The sequence below is a fragment of the Ranitomeya variabilis genome, chromosome 3, assembly GCF_051348905.1.
Source record: "Ranitomeya variabilis isolate aRanVar5 chromosome 3, aRanVar5.hap1, whole genome shotgun sequence".
NCBI lineage: Eukaryota > Metazoa > Chordata > Amphibia > Anura > Dendrobatidae > Ranitomeya > Ranitomeya variabilis.
The window spans coordinates 277,553,071-277,579,061 of record NC_135234.1 but is presented as its reverse complement, the minus strand read 5'-3'; the positions used below and the strand labels follow the sequence as shown (position 1 = coordinate 277,579,061).

Sequence of the window (25,991 nt, the reverse complement as noted above, 5' to 3'; positions counted from 1 at the left end):
GAAAAAAATTCCTGACAAATAAATAGTGGTAAAAACTGACACACTGACCACACAACAATGAAACTCAGATCCAAGAAAAGTCACTGACATCTGAAGGAGGCATAAGTCCGATTTAAGATGGCTGTAATGTTGTCTCATGGTGGGCTGCAATACCTGGCCCTTAAAGGGAGCCTGTCACCCCCAAAATCTATGGTGAGGTAAGCTCACCGGGATCAGGGACTTATCTACTGCATTCTGTAATGCTGTAGATAAGCCCCCGATGTTACCTGAAAGAGGAGAAAAAGACATTAGATAATACTCACTCAGGGGCGGTCACACTGCAGTCCGGTCAAATGGGTGTCTCCGGTCCGCTCCGGCGCCTCCCATCTTCATTCCATGACGTCCTCTTCGGGTCTTTACGCCGTGGCTCCGGCGCAGGCGTACTTTGTCTGCCCTGTTGAGGGCAGAGCAAAGTACTGCAGTGCGCAGGCGCCGGGCCTCTCTGACCTTTCCGGCGCCTGCGCACTGCAGTACTTTGCTCTGCCCTGAACAGGGCAGACAAAGTACGCCTGCGCCGGAGCCGCGGCGTAAAGACCCGAAGAGGACGTCATGGAATGAACATGGGAGGCGCCGGAGCGGACCGGAGACACCCATCCGACCTGACCGCACTTGGACCGCCCCTGGGTGAGTATAATCTAACGTCTTTTTCTCCTCTTTCAGGTAACATCGGGGGCTTATCTACAGCATTACAGAATGCTGTAGATAAGCCCCTGATGCCGTTGAGCTTACCTCACCATCGATTTTGGGGGGGAAAGGTTCCCTTTAACAAGCTTATAGCCTGCAGCTCAGTTTCAGTGAACCAATGGTGGCAATCCCCTTTGTGGTTGCCAAAAGGAGAAAGACATTTTTTCAGAAGCAATCTGTAACTACTTCAATGGGAAGTGATAAGTAACACATAGTACCATCGATCTAAATGTATCATTTACATTTATATTGATGTACGTTTCCCTGTAACACATAGTATAACCTAATGAATAAATATATCTGTAGCTTACAATAATAAGTACATAACAATAGAGCATGTGTTATAGGCACTGTCAGGAATGATTTACTGTGTATCTTCATATGTGCAGTAAAATGAACACTAGGACTTCTCTGGAAAGCTGCTGGGCCACAGAGCTGCTGCTTGATTGAAGTCATTGTTTATGAGCATTTTGTTAAGCTGTTTGAGGAATTTGCCAGACTGCCTCCACATGGAGCTTCAAACTTGTGAACTTTTCATGGAATCTGCTCTTAATATCTGTGTGGGAAGGTAAACCGGCTTACGGAAAGTAAAATGAATTAGGTGTCCTGTTTGTTTTATTTTTAGTGTTATTTACAGTGTATAAAGGGGATTGTTTCTCCTTATAAAGAGTGCCAAGTTGGCGTAAGGAGACTTATAGGCCATGCAATGCTTCTCTGGGAATTCAAATATATAAATTTCCTCTTCAGAGAAGATGAGGACTTGAACTCTATCAATACCTAATGGATATAACTATCCTAAAAATCAGTTTTGAGCCTTTAATGAGCTTCGTCATATGACACATATGACAGCATAAAAGTCAAACCAAAATCTCAATATTGAGTTTCAGTTGTTTGTCCTTCCTCAGTGCAGGGCAGGAGGTCTGGTTTGGTTGGGTGAGAGGCCCCAGACAAGGGTGTGCAAAGGTGAACGATTCTCCTTGTGGAAAAGTGAACCGAGCCAGGGTAATGGTCCTCTTGAAATTGAAATATGAAAATAGTGTATAGCAATGCTGTTCAGTATAGAGGTTATGTAGATTTACCTACATACATATGTTGATTTGACTCATGTCCACTGTGGTTCTCACTGATGAGATTTCCAGTAATATATACCTGTACTCATGCTAAGTTAATAATCCTTTAAATGTTGGAGTGTGAGAGAGAACTGACCCATATGTTTTATGTCATACCTAGGTTGGGTTTGAGCTTAATACTATGAAGCTTAGAAATGTCCTTTAGTGACATACAAGGAGTGTTCCAGGTCAGGCATTTATACGCAAGGAGCAGTATTGTTATATGATGTTCCCAGTGTAATTACATCAGTAATATATGTCTGTAGATCATAGCTCAGAAGGAATTAAAGAACCAGCTAGATGCAGACAAAACAAGTGGTATAACCATGGCGGGAAGAGCTTACAATGGCTTGGCAATGTGAACAAGTGTGGACAAGTAGAACGAAATGCATCTCTCTCAACTGACAGCTCTAAGGGGAGAGTGGGGAACAATAAGGTTGACGTAGGAAGTTAGGAAGGGTGTTTTATAGTCCTGGGCAGTCTGATGGTAAAATAGTACATGATAGGTATATTGACGGTCTCTGGATGAATTCTGTATAATACTGTGGAATGTGTAGGAGGCTTAGATGTTTGCGGTAGCATTCCTCACATAGGGTGCTGCTAGGCTAGTCTTGTAGCATGACAAACATGCTTAGGAGAAAATAGAAAGGAGAAATTCATTATTTGAACAATAGGTGGTTTAGCAAATATTTAGGTATTTACAGGCTTTGACTGATGTGAATTATATGGAGAATGAGTATTGTGCGCTGATTGTTCTCAGGGAATGTTCTTCATTTGTATGATGACGTGTTCAGTATTGAACATAGTTAGAGATGTCTGTTTTACCTGCTGTATGGATATGCTGTATGTTGCTTATGTTTTCACCGGAGAAAAATATTTTAACTCCACTACATGGCTTGTGATGCCTTCACAATAACGCCAGCCACCTAATTTACACAAACACATCCACTGCTATGTAGTAGGTGTCTTGATTTCTTAGCCACGTCCTAACAGTGGAGAAGAGGGGACACTTGGGAGAGCATCAAGTGTGTTAGGGTATGTGCCCATGTTACAGTATTACAAATACTGGAGTGTTGGCAGGAAAAACGCTGGATAAAATACACTTTTGATGCATTTTCTGATGTGTATTTTCCACATTCTTTTGAAGAGGAGAAAAATGCTGTAAAAATTCAAAAGAAATTGACATGCTGCTGGTTTGAAATTGCACATGCTACAAAGAAAAAATAATGAGAGCAAATATCCCAGTTGCATACTGAATGCAAGGGTGGTGACACTAATAGCAGCCCACCCTATAGAGGGCAACACCAACTCCAAAGAACATGAGATTAGTAGGAGAATAAGGAGTAACAGGTGAATACAATAAAAACATACATTTTTATTAAAAAAGCATTACTAAGAACGGATAACAAGATAAAAGTGACGTAATACAAAGACAAACAAATATAACAGGGACACCCATCGCATATAGAAGAGAAATAGAACATTATCTGTGCTAAATAACAATGCATAGAAAGTGCAAGTATAGCAGGTACTATATACTGGTAAGGTCAGTCCCCAGGTATCAGCACAGGAGGTAAAAGCCAAAGTGCAAATTAACCCATTTGTATAAGCCAGTAGTATCAGGGGGCAGAGCTTACCAGAAGTGAAGAGGTGACCCTGAGCCGGATGGCAGAAACCCAACGTACGTTTCTCGTGTTCCAGACACCGCTTTCTCAAGGGGATGCAGTGATGTGTACAAGGACCTTAAAATAGCCCAGATAACTGGTCACAAGGTCTCTCTGGACCAATGGCAATCGTGCGAGCGGCAGGTTCTGACTGATAAAGTGCAGTCACAAGGTCACAATGGACCAATAGAAGCGGACTAATGGTAATTGTGCGCGTGGCAGATACAGTGCAGTCACAAGGTCACAATGGACCAATAGAAAAAGAAAAAATAAGCAGAATGTATGAGAGTTCAAAAATATCATTCATTTTGTTGGTACAGTAAAATGCTGCCTTTTTAAAGTTTTAGTAAAAACAAGGCAAAAATTAAATGTGTGAACATTACCTTAGTGAGGAAGTTGATGGCTAACTATAAACACAGCAATAAAGTTGATTTTTGCCTCTTTTGGGTGTTCTTAAATGGAAGAATAAGGCCGGCCTCACACTAGCGAGTTTTACGGACGTATGAGCACATAAACTACGTCCGTAAAATACGCATTACACACGGCCCAATGATTCTCTATGGCCCAGCTCCTATCTGCCGTATATTACACATCCGTAATACACGGTCTTGTACGGCCGTAGAAAATCGCAGCATGCTGCGTTTGTCACCGTATTGCGCAAAAAAATCGCCAATGAAAGTCTATGGGGCGAGAAAAATACGGATTCCACACGGACCAGCAGTGTGACTTGCGAGAAATACTCAGCGGTGTTAGTGAAAAGCCGGTAATTCAATTGCCGGCTTTTCATTTCTCCTTCACAAAGCCGACATGATATGAGACATGGTTTACATACAGTAAACCATCTCATATCCCTTATTTTTTTGCATATTCCACACTACTAATGTTAGTAGTGTGTATGTGCAAAATTTGGGCGCTGTAGCTGCTAAAATAAAGGGTTAAATGGCAGAAAAAATTGGTGTGGGCTCCCGCGCAATTTTCTCCGCCAGAGTGGTAAAGCCAGTGACTGAGGGCAGATATTAATAGCCTAGAGAGGGTCCATGGTTATTGGCCCCCCCTGGTTACAAACATCTGCCCCCCGCCACCCGAGAAAAGGCACATCTGGAAGATGCGCCTATTCTGGCACTTGGCCACTCTCTTCCCACTCCCGTGTAGCGGTGGGATATGGGGTAATGAAGGGTTAATGTCACCTTGCTATTGTAAGGTGACATTAAGCCAGATTAATAATGGAGAGGTGTCAATTATGACACCTATCCATTATTAATCCAATTGTATGAAAGGGTTAAAAAAACACACACACATTATTAAAAAGTATTTTAATGAAATAAACACACAGCTTGTTTTAATATTTTATTGCTCTCTCAATCCACCTGAAGACCCTCGCTTGGAAGAATAATAAACCAACAATATACATACCTTCAGATGATCTGTCACGTCCCACGAAGTAAATCCATCTGAAGGGGTTAAATCATTTTACAGTCAGCTGTGCTAATGCACTCGCTCGTGCCTGTAAACCCCGGGTACTCAAAGGAAAGCAGGATGATCTGTACTTACCTTGAGTTGCGGTGATGCGCCCTCTGCTGGATGGCCTCATGAACTGGAGCCTTGGAAAAGTTCCCACGCTCGAGTTCATATGAGGACATCATAGGTGTCATAATTGACGACTCTCCATTATTAATCTGGCTTAATGTCGCCTTACAATAGCAAGGTGACATTAACCCTTCATTACCCCATATCCCACCGCTACACGGGAGTGGGAAGAGAGTGGCCAAGTGCCAGAATAGGCGTATCTTCCAGATGTGCCTTTTCTGGGGTGACTGGGGGCAGATGTTTGTAGCCAGGGGGGGCCAATAACCATGGACCCTCTCTAGGCTATTAATATCTGCCCTCAGTCACTGGCTTTACCTGTTGTGGATTCTGTTTGTGGGCTTCCTCTGGTGGTTACTGCTGGTACTGGGTGACTTTGGTGGGTTGCGGCCTTTGGTTTCCACCTGTCCATCAGAGGCTGGGTGTTTCCTATTTTACCTGGCCTTTCTGTCATTCCCTTGCCGGCTATCAATGTATTCAGATGTGCTCTGTTTGGTTCCTGCCTACCTGCTCCCAGATCTTTCAGGATAAGCTAAGTGCTGATTTTCAGTTGTTTGGTTTTTTTGTCCAGCTTGCTTATTATGTCTCTATGCTAGCTGGTAGCTCTAGTGGACTGAGGTTCTCCCCATGTGCCATGAGTTGGCACATGGGTTCTTGTAATCTCAGGATGGTTTTTTTGATTAGGGTTTTTTGCTGACCGCTCAGTCCCCTTTTGTATCGTTCTGCTTTCTAGTTTACAGCGGGCCTCAATTTGCTAAAACTATATATATCATCTCTATGTGTGTGCCTTCCTCTCATTTCACCGTCAATACATGTGGGGGGCAACTATATCTTTTGGGGTTCATTCCTCTGGAGGCAAGTGAGGTCTTTATTTTCTCTGCAGTGCTAGTTAGCTCTTAGGCTGGTGCGTGGCGTCTAGAACCAACGTAGGACACGCTCCCTGGCTGTCTCTGGTTGCGTTTGTCAGGCGTAGGGCAGCGGTCAGCCCAGGTTCCATCACCCTAGAGCTCGTCCGTTATATATTTGTACTTTGCTTGTCCTGTGCTATCCCTAGCCATTGGGATTCATGACAGTATAGCCGGCCCACAAAGTGTTAATTGTTTGGGCTGAAGCAGGAGTAAAAGAAGTGTTTAAGGGAAATTTTTTTTTTTTTTTTTCCCTTCAGAGTTTTGCTGCCTAGCCCTTAATTGCTGTCTAGCTGCTTCTTACCTCCTCTTAACCCTTGAATGGCTCTGATCTTAGCTGTTTAACATGGATGTCCAGAGTTTGGCTTCCAGCCTGAGTAATCTCGCGGCAAAAGTTCAAAACATACAGGATTTTGTTGTTCACACTCCCATGTCTGAACCTAGAATTCCTATTCCAGAGTTCTTTTCTGGAGATAGATCTACCTTCCTGAATTTCAGGAACAATTGTAAATTGTTTCTTTCTTTAAAATCTCGCTCCTCTGGAGACCCTGCTCAACAGGTCAAGATTGTAATATCTTTCCTGCGGGGCGACCCTCAGAATTGGGCATTTGCATTGGCACCAGGGGATCCTGCATTGCTCAGTATGGATGCGTTTTTTCTGGCATTGGGATTGCTCTATGAGGAACCTAACCTGGAGATTCAGGCTGAAAAGGCTTTATTAGCCCTCTCTCAGGGGCATGATGAAGCGGAAATATATTGTCAAAAATTTCGGAAATGGTCGGTGCTTACTCAGTGGAATGAGTGCGCCCTGGCTGCAAACTTCAGAAATGGTCTTTCTGAGGCCATTAAGGATATTATGGTGGGGTTCCCTACGCCTACAGGTCTGAATGAGTCTATGGCTATGGCCATTCAGATTGATCGGCGTTTGCGGGAGCGCAAACCCGTGCACCAGTTGGCGGTGTCTTCTGAACAGGCACTTGAGACTATGCAATGTGATAGAATTCAGTCCAGAAGTGAACGGCAAAATTATAGGCGGAAAAATGGATTGTGTTTTTATTGTGGTGATTCAGCTCATGTTATATCAGCATGCTCTAAACGCACAAAAAGGGTTGATAAATCTTTTGCCATTGGTACTCTGCAGCCTAAGTTCATTTTGTCTGTGACTCTGATTTTTTCACTGTCTTCCATTTCCGTCGATGCCTATGTGGATTCGGGCGCTGCCCTGAGTCTTATGGATTGGTCATTTGCTAAACGCTGCGGTTTTAGTCTGGAGCCTCTGGAAGTTCCTATTCCTCTGAAGGGAATTGACTCTACACCATTGGCTATGAATAAACCGCAGTATTGGACACAAGTGACCATGCGCATGACTCCCGTTCATCAGGAGGTGATTCGCTTCCTTGTACTGTATAATTTACATGATGTACTGGTGCTTGGTCTGCCATGGTTACAAACTCATAATCCTGTCCTGGACTGGAAAACAATGTCTGTGTTAAGCTTGGGATGTCAGGGGGTTCATGATGATGCACCTCCGATTTCAATCGCTTCATCTACTCCTTCTGAGATCCCTGCGTTTTTGTCTGACTATAGGGATGTTTTTGAGGAGCCTAAGCTCAATTCGCTCCCTCCTCATAGAGATTGTGACTGTGCTATAGAATTGATTCCTGGCAGTAAGTTCCCTAAGGGTCGTTTATTTAATCTGTCACTGCCAGAGCATACTGCTATGCGGAATTATATTAAGGAGTCCTTGGAAAAGGGACATATTCGTCCATCTTCGTCCCCTCTGGGAGCAGGTTTTTTTTTCGTGGCAAAAAAAGATGGTTCCCTGAGGCCTTGTATAGATTATCGCCTTCTGAATAAGATTACAGTCAAATATCAGTATCCATTGCCATTATTGACTGATTTGTTTGCTCGTATTAAGGGGGCTAGGTGGTTCACTAAGATAGATCTTCGCGGTGCGTATAATCTGGTGCGGATAAAACAGGGTGATGAGTGGAAAACCGCATTTAATACGCCTGAGGGCCATTTTGAGTATTTGGTAATGCCTTTTGGACTCTCCAATGCTCCGTCAGTCTTTCAGTCCTTTATGCACAATATTTTCCGTGAATATCTGGATAAGTTTATGATTGTGTATTTGGATGATATTTTGGTGTTTTCTGATGACTGGGAGTCTCATGTTCTACAGGTCAGGAAGGTGTTTCAGGTTCTGCGGGCCAATTCTCTGTTTGTGAAGGGCTCAAAGTGTCTCTTCGGAGTCCAGAAGATTTCTTTTTTGGGGTACATTTTTTCTCCTTCTACTATTGAGATGGATCCCGTCAAGGTTCAGGCGATTTGTGACTGGACACAACCTACATCTGTTAAGAGCCTTCAGAAGTTCTTGGGGTTTGCTAATTTTTATCGTCGGTTCATTGCTAATTTTTCCAGTATTGTTAAACCTTTGACTGATTTGACTAAAAAGGGTGCTGATGTTGCTGATTGGTCTCCTGCGGCCGTGGAGGCCTTTCAGGAACTTAAGCGCCGGTTTTCTTCTGCTCCTGTGTTGTGTCAACCAGATGTTTCACTTCCTTTTCAGGTTGAGGTTGATGCTTCCGAGATTGGAGCGGGGGCGGTTTTGTCACAGAGAAGTTCTAATGGCTCGGTGATGAAGCCATGTGCATTCTTCTCTAGAAAATTCTCGCCCGCCGAGCGCAATTATGATGTGGGTAATCGGGAGCTTTTGGCCATGAAGTGGGCATTTGAGGAGTGGCGTCATTGGCTTGAGGGTGCTAAACATCGTGTGGTGGTCTTGACTGATCACAAGAATCTCATTTACCTTGAGTCTGCCAGGCGTTTGAATCCTAGACAGGCTCGTTGGTCGTTGTTTTTTTCTCGTTTCAATTTCGTGGTTTCATACCTGCCAGGTTCAAAGAATGTGAAGGCAGATGCTCTTTCCAGGAGTTTTGTGCCTGACTCTCCTGGAGACTCTGGGCCTACTGGTATCCTTAGGGATGGGGTAATATTGTCCGCCGTATCCCCAGACTTGCGACGTGCATTGCAGGAGTTTCAGGTGGATAAACCGGATCGTTGTCCACCAGAAAGACTGTTTGTTCCGGATGATTGGACCAGTAGAGTCATCTCCGAGGTCCATTCTTCTGTGTTGGCTGGTCATCCTGGAATATTTGGTACTAGAGACTTGGTGGCCAGGTCTTTTTGGTGGCCTTCCTTGTCTAGGGATGTGCGTACCTTTGTGCAGTCTTGTGAAGTGTGTGCTCGAGCTAAGCCTTGCTGTTCTCGGGCCAGTGGGTTGTTGTTATCCTTGCCCATCCCGAAGAGGCCTTGGACGCACATTTCCATGGATTTTATTTCTGATCTCCCGGTTTCACAGAAAATGTCCGTTATCTGGGTTGTGTGTGACCGCTTTTCTAAGATGGTTCATTTGGTGCCCTTGCCTAAGTTGCCTTCCTCCTCTGAGTTGGTCCCTTTATTTTTTCAGAACGTGGTTCGTTTGCATGGGATTCCGGAGAATATTGTTTCTGACAGGGGATCCCAGTTTGTGTCTAGATTTTGGCGGACGTTTTGTGCCAAGATGGGCATTGATTTGTCTTTCTCGTCTGCATTCCATCCTCAGACGAATGGCCAGACGGAGCGAACTAATCAGACCTTGGAAACTTATTTGAGGTGTTTTGTTTCTGCTGATCAAGATGACTGGGTTGCTTTTTTGCCACTGGCCAAATTTGCTCTTAATAATCGGGCTAGTTCTGCCACGTTGGTCTCTCCTTTTTTTTGTAATTCGGGGTTTCATCCTCGTTTTTCCTCTGGTCAGGTGGAGCCTTCGGATTGTCCTGGAGTGGACGTGGTGGTGGACAGGCTACATCAGATTTGGAATCAGGTGGTGGACAATTTGAAGTTATCTCAGGAGAAGACTCAGCAGTTTGCTAATCGCCGTCGCCGCGTGGGTCCCCGACTTCTTGTTGGGGATTTGGTGTGGTTGTCTTCTCGTTTTGTCCCTATGAAGGTCTCTTCTCCTAAGTTCAAGCCTCGGTTCATCGGTCCTTATAGGATCTCGGAGATTCTTAACCCTGTATCTTTTCGTTTGGATCTTCCAGCATCGTTTGCTATTCATAATGTGTTCCATCGGTCGTTGTTGCGGAGGTATGAGGTGCCCGTTGTTCCTTCGGTTGAGCCTCCTGCTCCGGTGCTGGTGGAGGGAGAATTGGAGTATGTTGTTGAGAAGATCTTGGATTCTCGTGTTTCCAGACGCAAACTCCAGTATTTGGTTAAGTGGAAGGGTTATGGTCAGGAGGATAATTCCTGGGTGGTCGCCTCCGATGTTCATGCGACTGATTTGGTCCGCGCCTTCCATAGAGCTCACCCTGATCGCCCTGGGGGTTCTCGTGAGGGTTCGGTGACCCCTCCTCAAGGGGGGGGTACTGTTGTGGATTCTGTTTGTGGGCTTCCTCTGGTGGTTACTGCTGGTACTGGGTGACTTTGGTGGGTTGCGGCCTTTGGTTTCCACCTGTCCATCAGAGGCTGGGTGTTTCCTATTTTACCTGGCCTTTCTGTCATTCCCTTGCCGGCTATCAATGTATTCAGATGTGCTCTGTTTGGTTCCTGCCTACCTGCTCCCAGATCTTTCAGGATAAGCTAAGTGCTGATTTTCAGTTGTTTGGTTTTTTTGTCCAGCTTGCTTATTATGTCTCTATGCTAGCTGGTAGCTCTAGTGGACTGAGGTTCTCCCCATGTGCCATGAGTTGGCACATGGGTTCTTGTAATCTCAGGATGGTTTTTTTGATTAGGGTTTTTTGCTGACCGCTCAGTCCCCTTTTGTATCGTTCTGCTTTCTAGTTTACAGCGGGCCTCAATTTGCTAAAACTATATATATCATCTCTATGTGTGTGCCTTCCTCTCATTTCACCGTCAATACATGTGGGGGGCAACTATATCTTTTGGGGTTCATTCCTCTGGAGGCAAGTGAGGTCTTTATTTTCTCTGCAGTGCTAGTTAGCTCTTAGGCTGGTGCGTGGCGTCTAGAACCAACGTAGGCACGCTCCCTGGCTGTCTCTGGTTGCGTTTGTCAGGCGTAGGGCAGCGGTCAGCCCAGGTTCCATCACCCTAGAGCTCGTCCGTTATATATTTGTACTTTGCTTGTCCTGTGCTATCCCTAGCCATTGGGATTCATGACATTTACCACTCTGGCGGAGAAAATTGCGTGGGAGCCCACGCCAATTTTTTCCGCCATTTAACCCTTTATTTTAGCAGCTACAGCGCCCAAATTTTGCACATACACACTACTAATATTAGTAGCGTGGAATATGCAAAAAAAGGGGATATGAGATGGTTTACTGTATGTAAACCATGTCTCATATCCTGTCGGGTTTGGGAAGGAGAAATGAAAAGCCGGCAATTGAATTGCCGGCTTTTCACATATATCGCGCTGAATTAAATATAAATACAGAATATATATATATGTGTCTCAATGATGTGTATATATATATATATATATATATATATATATATATATACTGTATATATGTTTTAACGAACATTTGAGCACATAAATCCATTAGATGTCGGTTTTGCAAGCCTGCGAGATAATATCGCAGTACGGATGCCATACGGATTACATACGGAGGATGCCATGCGCAAAATACGCTGACACACCCTGCCTACGGATGACATACGGATCACTATTTTGGGAACATTTCTCCGTATTACGGCCGTAAAAAACGGACCGTATTGTCTTACGCTGAGTGTGACGCCGGCCTAAATTCTAGGAAAAGTTCCCAGAATTTGTTTACTTATAGAGATCCTGGGTATTACATTTGTTAGGAGGGCTGCATTCCCATTCTGTTAGCATAACCTAAAATCATCAATGTATATTATACGTTACCATATGATGTAGCTGCTTCACAAATAAAATTCACACACATTGTTGTCAAAAGGAGAAAAGAATTCCCTGTGTGAACTCAGACAGACTGACATTGTGGAAATGAGTCTTGTTAAAAAACGTAGAAAGAGTGATGCAAGAACGAAAAGATTTCTTAAAAGTCTACTGCAGTGGAGACTGTGTGTCCTTGGCACAGTTTGACTAGTCACTGTTCTTCTGCCAGCTGCAAGTAGCCGGAAAATGATGACCGGATTGTTTCGGCTGGTTCACATGGAAAGGAAGTGATTCTTTCTGTTATGTTCAATTGGCATGAATAGACTGAGACATGGCAAAGGGTAAATCATTCCTCAACATACTTAAGTGGTTATTCTTAATCAATACGTATATGACTTTTAGTAATGTTATATTTAATTACATTATTTTACAGTTAACATTCTTACATTCCTACATTCCTACATTCTTCTACTCCTATACAAAAGCTATAGCTGTAGACTAAGGGTAAGTTCACACGGGGCGTTTTTGCTGTGTTTTTTTATGCAACTTTTCAGCTACTTTTTACAGTACCAGCAAAGCCTATGAGATTTCAGAAATTTCGTGTACACACATTGGGTTTTTGTGTGATCTTTTTTTTTTTTTTTTTTGCTTTGCAGCTTTTTTTTAACATAGCGCATGTCACTTCTTTCAGCATTTTTTCAGTGTTTTTTCAGCTTTTTTCACCCATTGACTTGAATGGATGGTGAAAAAACGCTGCAAATACGCAGGTTAACTTTTCTTGCAGCGTATTTGTTGCAGAAAAGTCAAGGAGAGCCGGATGTGACGTCACACTCGGCTCTGCTACTAGATGACAGGCTGCATGATGCGTCCATGCAGCCTGTCATCTAGCAGCGGACCCCCCATTCACTTGAATGGGGGTCCGACATTAGTGTTTGACACGCTGTCATATGCATGACAGCGCGGAAAACACCGCTTCTGATCGGCAGGGAAATCCTCCCCGCTGGTCAGAGAGCTGCGGTTCCCACGCTGTCAGAAGACAGCAGTAGCGATCAGCTGTGATCAGAGGTGTAAACTCACCTCCGATCACTGGTGTCAGCTGATGGGACTACGGTTCCCATCATCTGACACCTACTGCCGCTAATTACAGTGACAACAGGAGTGGTGGATGGGAGTTTTCATCTTTCGCTCCTGCGCTATAAATAAATAACTTAATTAGGGGTTCCCCCCTAATTTTGATAACCAGCCCGACAAAAGTCAACCCTCAGCTGTCAGCTTCAGCAAGGCTAGTTATGAAGAAAAGAGGGGTCCTCATGCTTTTTTTTTTTTTTTTTTTAATATTTAAATAAATAATTACAAAAAATAGGCGTGGGTTCCCCCCCATTTTTGACAATCATCCTTGCTAAAGCTCACAGCTGGGGGCTGGTATTCTCAGGCTGGTAAGGGGCCATTGATATAGGCCTCCCCAGCCTAAAAATAGCAGCCAGCAGCTGCCCAGAAAAGGTGCATCTATTAAATGCGCCAATTCTGGCGCTTTGCCCGCCTCTTCCCACTTGCCCTGTAGCGGTGGCAAGCGGGATAATGAGGGGTTAATGTCACTTTCCTATTCTAAGGTGACATTAAGCCGGCTTAGTAATGGATAGGCGTCAATAAGACACCTATCCATTACTGATCCTATAGAAGTTAAAGTCTTAAATAAATACACACACACACATGCAGAAAAAAGTCTTTTAACCCCTTCACGCCGCGGCCCTTTTTTGTTTTTGCGTTTTCGTTTTTCGCTCCCCTCCTTCCCAGAGCCATAACTTTTTTATTTTTCCGTCACTATGGTCAGGTGAGGGCTTATTTTTTGCAGGACAAGTTGTACTTTTGAACGACACCATTGGTTTTACTATGTCTTGTACTAGAAAAAGGGAAAAAAATTCCAAGGGCGGTGAAATTGCAAAAAAAGTGCAATCCCACACTTGTTTTTTGTTTGGCTTTTTTGCTAGGTTCAATAAATTCTAAAACTGATCAGATATTATGATTCTCCAGGTCATTACGAGTTTATAGACACCAAACATGTCTAGGTTATTTTTTATCTAAGTGGTGAAAAAAAATTCAAAACTTTGCTTTAAAAAAAAAAAAAAAAAAAAAAAAGCGCCAGTTTCCGATACCCATAGCGTCTCCATTTTCCTTGATCTGGGGTCAGGTGATGGCTTATTTTTTGCATGAGCTGATGTTTTTAATGATACCACTTTTGTGCAGATACGTTCTTTTGATTGCCCGTTATTGCATTTTAATGCAATGTCGCGGCGACAAAGAAAAACGTAATTCTGGCGTTTCAAATTTTTTTTCTCCCTACGCTGTTTAGCGATCAGGTTAATGCTTTTTTTATTGATAGATTGGGCGATTCTGAACCTGGCGATACCAAATATGTGTAGGTTTGATATTTTTTAATTGTTTTATTTTGGATGGGGCGAAAGGGGGGTGATTTATACTTTTATTTTTTTTATTTTTTTTTCATATTTTTAAAAACATCTTTTTTTTTACTTTTGCCATGCTTCAATCGCCTCCATGGGAGGCTAGAAGCTGGCACAACTGAATTGGCTCAGCTACATAGCAGCGATCATCAGATCGCTGCTATGTAGCTGAAATGCAGGCTTGCTATGAGCGCCGACCACAGGGGGGCGCTCACAGCAGGCCGGCATCAGTAACCATAGAGGTCTCAAGGACCTCTATGGTTACCATCCTGATGCATCCCCGATCATGTGACGGGGGTCGGCGATGCGCTCATTTCCGGCCGCGCGGCTGGAAGTGATAGTTAAATGCCGCTGTCAGCGTTTTGACAGCGGCATTTAACAGATTAATAGCGGCTGGTGAATCATTATTGTGCGCACATGTCAGCTGTACAAAACAGCTGACATGTAGCAACTTCGATGTGGGCTCAGCGGCGCATGTCGTGAAGGGGTTAATGAAATAAAACATCACACAGTTTTGACAATCTTTTTATTGTTCTGTCATTTCAAAGCGAAGCCATCGATCTTCTGTAATAAAACTAAAATAAAAAAACAAAAGTATACTCCCTGATCTGTCGTAGTCTGATATATCGAGTGTCCCATGCAGTACCTGGGGCAGATAAAGCTTACAACAAGGAGCGATGCTAATGCGACCGCTCCCGGCTGTAAGCGACTGGGGAATGAATGAGACGGAGCGGGCGCAGGCTCAGTAACTAGCGATGACGTCACTGATCTATTCTATCTATTCATTCTATCTACAGGAAGTTGTTTTTTTTTCTCTGTGTGCACTCAACTTTATTGGCATGCACGAACAGAAAAAAAGCGCACAAAAAAACGCACAAAAAAAACGCGGTTTAGGTGCGTTTTTGCCGCAGCTTCTTTCATGCCAAGATGATCAGATTTTGCTGCAGAAAAAAAACTCAGCAAAAACGCCGTGTGTGAACTTACCCTAAAGCTGTAGCAGAGTTGTATTTTTCAGTAATTTAATATAAAGTACTTGGCATGTTTGTACTGCTCCTCATACCTATTACCGGAGAGAGGCATTATAACTACAATATTATGAGCATTGTCTTTGGTTTTGTGGTTTGTCATGCAATATTGGTCAGTCCTTATATTACAATTCTTACACTGTCCGGTCTGGGGGCAGTATAAAGTAGTAATTTCAGCAATGTCTCACTTACCTCTAGATATTCTTCAGTCGTAGATGATGCAATGAAAGCTGATTCTATCTGAGCCTTTGTTTGACAACTTTGTTTCAATTATTGTGCATAGGGAAATAGAGGAATCGGCTCATGAATACACAGGACTCCACATCGTACACACATTGATAGATCTCGTAAGCTTGGTTCACTCTTCCGCAAATATTCTAGAAAAACTGCAAGTTACTGTATACACCGCTATATTCAGGATATCTGTCCCTGCATTTTAGGTTGTTTTCAGATGCAACAGCAAAACCTTTTGGCAGATTTCCTTTAATGTCTGCAACTCCAGTGTATTTAGGATAAGTTTAGTAAAGTTTCTATTTTTTGTGCATTATTTGAAGAGGTGTCATCGTAGAAATGTTCAATTTGTGTTGAAACTGGCAGACAATTAGTTGCGGATTGGAGGATAAACCTGTGGCATTGCAGAGACATATGAGTACGAGGTGTTGGGAGGAATTTGAGCCGTCTGGCAAGGTTGAAATTATTTTTATTATTAAGGGCATAAAAACATTGTTGAGACCAGTGAATGACTCGGTCTACGTTTTCGGAGAGGCAAAAATCGAGTTTTGTGTGCGTGAGGTCATGGTATGTAGAAGGGGAGTTCAAGTTCTTCATCTCGGACTCTAATGTTGAAACTCTACTCTCCAGAGCAGTTATTCTTGCGTATCTTTCTTCTTACGAGAAGCTTCTTGAATGGAGAAGCCTATCAACACAGCTTTAACAGCTTGCCAAAGGGAGACTGGAGAAGAAGCTGACTGAAGGTTCAGAGAGAAATATTCATTGAGATGATCTTTCAATCTCTGAGCAATTTCAGGATAAGAGAGTAAGGAGTCATTCAGAGTCCAGTTGAATGAATGGTGACGTGGGAGTAAAGTAGAGCAGGTGAGCTGGAATGGAGAGTGGTCTGACCAGGGAGTTGACTGTATAGAAATGTTTGTTATATTAGTTATGAATGATGTGTGGGTCAATATGTGATCTAGTGTATACTAAATGTCATGGAGGGAAATATGTATAGTCGTTGACCGACGGGAATTGTTCTCTCCATTAATCCACCCACTGGTACTGTGAAAGGAGTTTTTTTTTTTTTTGAGCAGCTGCATCTGTAGAAAGAGGAGCTAATGAGAGAGTCAGAGTTAGAGGGTTTGTAGACTTGTCGAAAGCAGTGTTAAGTATACTGTTGGAGTCACCACATTGTAGTGTAGTGCCTTGGGCATGTTTGGAGACTTAAGGTACCTTCACACTAAGCGATGCTGCAGCGATACAGACAATGATGCCGATCGCTGCAGCGTCGCTGTTTGGTCGCTGGAGAGCTGTCACACAGACAGCTCTCCAGCGACCAACGATGCCGAGGTCCCCGGGCAACGCAGGGCCGCGCTTAGTAACCCGATGTTTACCCTGGTTACCAGTGTAAAATGTAAAAAAACAAACAGTACATACTCACCTTCGCGTCCCCCGCCGTCCGCTTCCTGCACTGACTGTGAGTGCCGGCCCTAACAGCAGAGCGGTGACGTCACCGCTGTGCTGTGCTTTCACTTTACGGCCGGCGCTCAGTCAGTGCAGGAAGCGGACGGCGGGGGACGCGAAGGTGAGTATGTACTGTTTGTTTTTTTACATTTTACACTGGTAACCAGGGTAAACATTGGGTTACTAAGCGCGGCCCTGTGCTTAGTAACCCGATATTTACCTGGTTACCATTGTAAAACATCGCTGGTATCGTTGCTTTTGCTGTCAAACACAACGATACACGGCGATCTGATGACCAAATAAAGTAGGGCTTCCTTAGACAGGTCTAGCGCAAGCCACTTAAAGGCCTTAGCCGTTCAACCCTTTAACTTCTGAACAGGTTACAACAGCTGTCAGACTCTAAGGCCGCCATTTGGTCATGAACTGCCATGGCAAACATCAGGACCACACAATCATGATCTGAGGGCACCAATTGGGATAAATAGGAAGCCCCCACACTCTGTTAACCATTTATATGATGTAGTCACTATTGACAGCAGCATCTAAGGGGTTAAACAGAGTTGGATGATGCAAACACTGATCATGGCTGACGCAGCAAGTTGTCAGCTATAGTGTACAGCCGACAGCAGCCGGATTGTCAACTGTATGGGGAAGCTAGTCTCTTATATCTCAGGTCAGTTAAAAGACGTATCGGCGGTCTTTAAAGGGTTAAGGGTCATCATGCAAGGTTGGTACCAGGAGATCAAATACATAGACAGAATCTTTGGGCAGGAGAATATTCAGAAAACAGGTTAAGGTCAGAAAAAGGTAAATACAGGCAAAACTGGAGCACACAGACAGCATAACAGTTGTTTTCTCCATAACTGGCAAAGGAAAATGATTCTCAGGAGTTTAAATCATGACCAGCCTTGCCCCAGGCTGACAGCAAAGAGAAACACTAAGTAGCTACTAAATAACCTCCAAGTTTCCGGGCTGTGTAAAACTGCAAATCCCAGAAGGCTACAGGACTACTGTATTGTCACCCTGCGTCGCCTGCCACCCGAAGCGGACTCAGAAGGGACAGGCATCTGCATGGCTGTGACAGATAGATCTTATTGTGCTTTCGGAGTTCTTTACATTTTGACATCACTCACGATACATTGACTGTGAGAGAATTCTGTGTTTCTGCCATGGTCCTGTGTTTTTCTTTTTGTATCATTCAGTGCAATGCACACAAGTTATTGTTTCTTTCTTATTTTTTTTTAGGAGAACCCTACCTATAAGGGGGATGCCCCTGAGTCTAAGTCTGGATCATCTTATGCGGTAACATCATCTGTAAGTATTGTTCCCCTAAAATAAAGAAAACACCCAAGCAAAATGCAACTTCACCTTGAAAAGTGCAATATAAGCCAAAATATTTTTCAGCGCTTACCAAAGAAAAATGTAATGTAATTGAGTCTTCGCAATCTGTGGCACAAAGAAGAAACTGCCGTGTAGAATAATGAAGGATGTAGCCACTCGGAGAGTGTTATGTAATGCATTGCCCTATTACTTGCACAGGAACAAAACCTACATTCCTGAAATGACATATCTAGTCCATCTCCCCAGTGAGAAGAAGTTAATCTAGATCTCTCAAGCTAATACCCAATGCAGCCATTTCATTTTTCTGTTTGCTTCGTGCTAATTTTATCAAGGTGCTCCTTACAACGGCGCTGCTGTATTAAAAACAAATAGGACTGCAAAGCATCCCTGGAGAATGGTTATCTGCTCTGCATTAGAAACGTGACCTCTTGGGCTGCATTTTATTTATGCTTTCTTTTTTTCCTCCTGCCATATTCTACATGGTCTTCTTAACACCTGTATTTCATATCTTTCTGTAGTTCTAATGTTTCTTATTTATTTTAGTACATCTATGAAACTCCAGGCTTTCTACTTTCTCTTCCTGGCTTTTCCTGAATTATTTAACCTCTCCGTAAATTCAACTCCTCACAGTACTTTTATTTCTTTTCTTTCTCTTGGTTTTTTCCTTCTTCATCTCTCAATTTTCAGACTCTGCCATCTCTCCATTGACCCCCGATCTTCTCTCAGGTAGTGAACAGTCGCCCCAATCGCAGGAACGCTGGAGAGAAGATTAAGTATCGCCTTGTTGCTGTACCGCATGGCAATGACATTGCCTCATTGTTTGAACTGGATCCAACTACTCTACAGAAGACAGATTCATCTGTGCCCAGGTACCTTCAATATGTCATAAAATGATTGCGTATACAGACACATTGCTCCTGCTCTGCTCCTAGGTATAGTGTTGCCTCCTAGGGCTTGTAATGGCTTATTTGAATTGCTGTGTGTAAATTCTGTTTTATTAGTCTTCAGTACATCTGCTAGCCTATTGTTTCAATTCCCTCACAGTAAAATAGAACTTCCTAGCATGACTCCTGAGCATTCCTCTTTGAAGCTACAGGTCATGTCCTCTTTTTCCAGTCTCTTTCATCCATGATAATAAGAACATCCTGAACCTTGGGGAAACTTTTGATGTACTTTTATGTTTTGTTTTTTTTTTTTTTTTTTTTTACACCAGACTGCAAAAGCTATCAGCTAGGCTCTCTTATTGCGTTGGACGTACAGACCCAAAGTTCTGGCTTTACACCCCTATAGTTAAGTAATAGACTGTCAGATGCCAATAGATCTTGTCAGTCTCTAGTCTCTATTCTATTTTCGATGCCTGTTTAGCAGCAATAAGTGAGGACATCTTATCATATAAGTCGTGAAACTGGAGTTATTTCTTCCTGAGACCCCTGGCATTCTCTTACAATTAGCATTTCAAGAATTCATTAGGAGAATAACGGCGCCACAGCATTTGTGACATAAAACACAATTTTTTATTCTAAATAGTTAAAACTGAATAGTTTTTCCCTCTCTCATGTAAAAAATCGAATTGGTTATCCTCTTTCTGACAGCTGGAAGCCATCGAGGAACCTATCATGCAACACGTTTGCTATTCTAGGTTCATTGCTCTGATGTGTTGCTGAAATTAAGTATTCAGTTCAGATTCCTTTGATTTACTATGCAATATCCTCATAAAATTACTTACAGTTACTGGAAAAGCAGGAAAGTGAAATTTCTGTTTTGTACATCTTGTCTAATTAATAAAGGAATCTTGCAGTTCCATATTTCTGTCAGTCTGGAGGCCTGACCTTGGTTGTGTAATATCCTGTAACTTTGGCTTCTTTCTTGCCAAAATGCAATTTGTGAGTGTCTGCCTATGATCTTATTGATGTTTTCCTCAGTAGCATTTGGTGATAACTGTATGCACCTCTGATGGGACGTAGTTATTCAGTCTGCTGACTAACGTTCATTGCTTGTCTTTCATCAGAAACTCATTTGTGAGGCTACGACATTTGTGCACCAACACATGGATTCAGAGCACCAATGTCCCCATTGATGTTGATGAAGAACGGCCAATACGTCTGATGGTAAAATCACAATCTCTTTTCTTAGATATCTTTTCTGAAAGCCTTTTATTGAGAGGTAGTTGGCTTTTAACATCTTCAGGATGCAGGTAATTTTTGTTATTTCGTTATCATTTTTTTTTTGCTCCCTTCTTCACAGAGCCTTTTTTTTTTTTCATTTTTCAATTGACATAGGTGTTTCAGGTTTTTTTTTTAGTGGGACCAGTTGTAGTTTTGCATGACACCATTCACTTTAGCTTTCACTGTACTAGAAAACATGAAAACATTTCTAGTGTGATGAAATGGTGAAAAAAATGCAATTTTACAATTCTTGAGTTTTGTATTTACGTCATACTTTTGTTGGTAAAAATCACCTTTCAAAATGGTTTTCCAGATAAGTACGATTATTACAACATCAAACTTACATACATGTTTTTTATATGGTTTCTGTCTCCACTTTCCGAGATTCATAGCGTCAGTGGCGTCTTTTTTTTTTTACAACACAAACTGACAGTTTTATTGATACCAATTTGGGATATACAGTATATCACATTTTGATCACGTTCTGTTGCATATTTTAGGCCAGTGTGGTGACCAAAATACAGCAATTGTGGCATTTTGATTTTTTTCTCAGTATGGCGCATTTCATTTGGGTTAACTAATTTGATATTTCCATAGGCCAGACTTTTACAGATGCAACAATACTGAATATGTTTGTTTTTTATTTTTTAATGGGTAAAATGGGGGATAGAGGTGGAAGATTCAAACTTTTATATATTTTTTAATTTTAAAACCCTTTTTTGATTTTTTGGATTTATTTTTTAGTCCCTTTTGAGACTTCAACCTGCGATCGACCAATCATTTCTATTTTATACTGCATCACCAAAGTATTGCAGTATATATAGTGAAAAGTGCAGGCTCATATAAATAAAGCTCTTTCTGTCCCTGAGCCTAATATGACTAGCCAAGATGCCAGCAACAGGGCTCTTAAGCAAGCCCCCGGCTACTGTGGCAACCCGTGATTGCCCTGCCCTCTATTGGCGGTGGCGGGGTGGGGGCAATGTGAGCCAGTGCACACACAAATGGCAAATGTCCCATTTGAACACTGGTTTAGAAAGAAGCACTGGGGAAAAATACACACAATAGAGTGACCCTATTTAAGAAGAAGAGAAAAAGAGTAAAAAGGTATGTATCACACAGGAGATTGTATGGTGCCCCGGTTTGAAAATCCACCTGCTGCTGCATCATGGTTGGGTGGAGCCCCCAGTAAAAATTCTCCTTATGGGGAATAAAAGAACTAAGATAGGCTGCATGGATGGAAAAGAGTCTCTTACTACAAGTTCAATGAGGGTTCTTACATTCAGACAATGTGTTTCAACGCTGTGCCGGCATCGTTTTCAAGTCAAAAAAATTGACAGTGTTTACAGGTACAGAGGCGTATTTAAGGCCTAAAATGGGTGCTATTGTACATGTGGATCACCCATTTAAGGGTGGGTACAGAAATTAAAAAGAAATAAACTAGAAATAAAAAACATGTCTATAAGTAGGTGGAAAACAAAAAGTTTTGATTAAACCAATTGAAGAGGTGGTTAGTAACAACATGCAAGAAGAGGAGTTAAAAAAAAGAAAACGTGTAAAAGTAGTGTACAGAGTGTGCGGGAAACGAACTATTAAAGGGCACAGTGAAAAAAAAGGGTAAAATGAGTTGTCAGGTAGACCAGAGTGTTTAGAAGGCAATATTGCAGAGTAGTATTGTGAAAATAAAACCGTAAAACCTACAAAATTAAATTTAACACATATTGACTTTGGAATAAAAACAAATAAGGGAAAAATAATGGCAGCTAGTGTAAAATAAGGGAGCAATGTAATAAATGTTGGTAAGAAAATAAATTATACTGATAAAATAATGTAATAGAATGTGAAAGATGTATAAAAAATGCATTCTTTTTTTAAGTTTATGGCCACCAAAATTTGGGAGACAGTGAACTGCAAAAAATATATATTTATATAGATAATAGATGGTGGCCCGATTTGTAACGCATCGGGTATTTTAGAATATGTATGGATTATAAAACCCACGCCAATATCTCTGATTGGTCGCGGCTGGCCGGGCGCCACCAATCAGCGAAGCGTGGTTCAAGAAGAAGTGTTCCTCACTTTAGTGGGGGTCTCAGCAGTCCTATCTCCTGCGGTCAAGAAGATATCCCTTAACCCATGGATACAAGATAACTTAACATCTTTTACCCCCTCAGTTATATAAGGTCTGACAGAGTGTAACCCTCAGTTGACCACTATAGATTTTGTGCCATTTGCTTGTAATAGTCAGGGATCTTTACTGGTGGTTTTAAAAAACAAACCAACAAACATATAAGTGGGTATTTACATGTAAATTACAGCTGATTAACTTGCCTCTTCTTTTTTATGTGTCTTTCCTTTGAATAGCTTGGCACTTGCCCCACTAAAGAAGATAAAGAGGCTTTTGCCATTGTATCTGTGCCTGTTTCTGAGATTCGTGACTTGGATTTTGCAAATGATGCCAGTTCAATGCTGGCTAATTTTGTGGAACGTTTGATTGAGGGATTCATCAGCCAGAATGACCGCAGGTAGGGATTTTCATTCCCAATGATTAATGATATAACTTTACTGATACTAGATTCATGCTGCTCAAACCACGGGAAGAATGAATCAAAGTCGGTCTCTAGCCAGGTATGTTTTATGTGGCGTTTCAGAGATAATATAGTTTAAAAAGCCAGCAGGGGACCCGAAGGAGAGATCTGACTAGTCTAATGTGGTCACCGGCCAGCTCTTCTTTGCCCTGCTCCAGTCCATGTATGTACATAGGGAAAGACCTGACTAGTCTGATATGGTCACCTTCCAGCTCTTCTCTGCCCTGCTCCAGTCCATGTACAGTACAGACCAAAAGATTGGACACACCTTCTCATTTAAAGATTTTTCTGTATTTTCAGGACTATGAAAATTGTACATTCACACTGAAGGCATCAAAACTATGAATTAACACATGTGGAATTATATACTTAACAAAAAAGTGTGAAACAACTGAAATTATGTCTTATATTCTAGGTTCTTTAAAGTAGCCACCTTTTGCTTTGATGACTGCTTTGCACACTCTTGGCATTCTCTTGATGAGCTTCAAGAGGTAGTCACCGGAAATGGTTTTCACTTCACAGGTGTGCCCTGTCAGGTTTAATAAGTAGGATTTCTTGCCTTATAAATGGGGTTGGGACCATCAGTTGTATTGTGCAGAAGTCTGGTGGATACACAGCTGATAGTCCTACTGAATAGACTGTTAGAATTTGTATTATGGCAAGAAAAAAGCAGCTAAGTAAAGAAAAACGAGTGGTCATCATTACTTTAAGAAATGAAGGTCAGTCAGTCCGAAAAATTGGGAAAACTTTGAAAGTGTTCCCAAGTGCAGTTGCAAAAACCATCAAGCGCTACAAAGAAACTAGCTCACATGAGGACCGCCTCTGGAAAGGAAGACCAAGAGTCACCTCTGCTTCTGAGGATAAATTTATCTGAGTCACCAGCCTCAGAAATCACAGGTTAACAGCAGTGTTGTGAATTTGGATTCTGGGCTCCCCCGGTGGCCGCTTGTGGAATTGGACTTGTCATCCTCTTTCCTGTTTCACCTGGTTCCATCAGTAGTGGGTGTCGCTATTTAAGCTCATTTCTCTGGTGGTTTCTTGCCGGTCAACAATGTTATCTGATGCCTCTCAGTGCTTGTTCCTGCTTCTAGACAACTTCTAGATAAGTTGGACTTTTGTCCATGTTTTGTTTTGCCTATTTGTTCCAGTTCACAGCTGAAGTTTTGTTACTGTGTCTGGAAAGCTCTCGTTGATCAGGGATTGCTACTCTGGCGTTATGAGTTAATGCCAGAGTTTAAGGTAATCTCTGGATGGTGTTTTGTTAGTGTTTTTCTGCTGACCATGAAAGTATACTATCTGTCTTCTGCTATCTAGTAAGCGGACCTCAAATTTGCTAAGACTATTTTCCTGCTGCGTTTGTTGTTTCATCTGAACTCACCGTCATTATATGTGGGGGGCTACTGTCTTCTTTGGAATATTTCTCTAGAGGTGAGCCAGGTCTTATATTTCCCTCTGCTAGCTATTTAGGTCTTAGGCCAGAGCTGGGCATCTAGCGATAAATAGGAAATGCTACCTGGCTATTTCTAGTTGCGCGGCAGGCTTAGTTCATGGTCAGTATAGTTCCATCTTCCGAGAGCTTGTCCCTCTATAGGCTTGCTATGATCTCTGCCTGCAGAGATCATGACAGTTTGACCGGCCCATAAAGTGTTAAAGACCCAGGTTGAGAAAGGAGAGTTATAAGAAGTCTGCTGGAATTTTTTTTTTTTTTTTTTTTTTTTTTTTCCTCCAGTCTGCCTTGTTGCAGTCTTTTTTCTCTCTCTCCTCCTAATCTCTGTATGCTCTGTGTGCACCTGACAATAATGGATCTCCAGAGTGTAACTGCGGGTTTGAATAATCTCATCACGAAAGTACAAAATTTACAAGATTTTGTGGTACATGCTCCGGTATCTGAGCCGAGAATTCCTTTGCCGGAGTTCTTCACAGGGAATAGAGCTAGCTTCCAGAATTTCCGAAATAATTGTAAGCTTTATTTGTCCCTGAAGTCTCGTTCAGCTGGAGACCCTGCTAAGCAGGTTAGGATTGTGATTTCCTTGCTCAGGGGTGACCCTCAAGATTGGGCCTTCTCATTGCCAGCAGGGAATCCTGCGTTACGCGATGTGGATGCGTTTTTTCTGGCCTTGGGCTTGCTTTATGAGGAACCTCATTTGGAACTTCAGGCAGAAAAAACTTTGATGGCACTATCTCAGGGGCAAGACGAAGCTGAAGTTTTCTGCCAAAAATTCCGTAAATGGTCTGTGCTTACTCAGTGGAATGAGTGCGCCTTGGCGGCAACTTTCAGAGAAGGTCTCTCTGATGCCGTTAAGGATGTTATGGTGGGGTTCCCTTTGCCTGCAGGTCTGAATGAGTCCATGACAATGGCTATTCAGATTGATAGGCGTCTGCGGGAGCGCAAACCGGTGCACCATCTGGCGGTGTCTATGGAAAAGACGCCAGAAAGTATGCAGTGTGATAGAATTCTGTCCAGGAGCGAGCGACAGAATTTTAGACGGAAGAATGGATTGTGTTTCTATTGTGGGGATTCTACTCATGTTATATCAGCATGCTCTAGGCGTACAAAGAAGCTTGATAAGTCTGTTTCCATTGGCACCATTCAGTCTAAGTTTATTTTGTCTGTAACCCTGATTTGTTCTTTGTCATCCATTGCTACGGACGCCTATGTTGACTCTGGCGCCGCTCTGAGTCTTATGGATTGGTCCTTTGCCAATCGTTGTGGTTTTGATTTAGAGCCTTTGGAGACTCTTATTCCTCTGAAGGGGATTGACTCCACCCCATTGGCTAATAATAAACCACAATACTGGACACAAGTAACCATGCGTATCGATCCGGATCACCAGGAGATTATTCGTTTCCTGGTGCTGTATAAATTACATGACGATTTGGTACTGGGATTGCCATGG

At 42.5% G+C, this 25,991-nt stretch overlaps 1 protein-coding gene across 2 annotated transcripts in view; it reads left to right on the top strand.

Moving 5' to 3' along the window:
- Positions 1-25,991, top strand: part of ITPR3 (inositol 1,4,5-trisphosphate receptor type 3) — an 825,364-nt gene that overhangs the window by 170,647 nt on the left and 628,726 nt on the right. For both annotated transcript variants that reach the window (XM_077295501.1, XM_077295502.1), the window contains 4 exons: positions 18,249-18,317; positions 19,071-19,213; positions 20,353-20,452; positions 22,871-23,031. In XM_077295501.1, the coding sequence (XP_077151616.1) occupies positions 18,249-18,317; positions 19,071-19,213; positions 20,353-20,452; positions 22,871-23,031 (473 nt within the window). The remainder of the gene's footprint in view (positions 1-18,248; positions 18,318-19,070; positions 19,214-20,352; positions 20,453-22,870; positions 23,032-25,991) is intronic.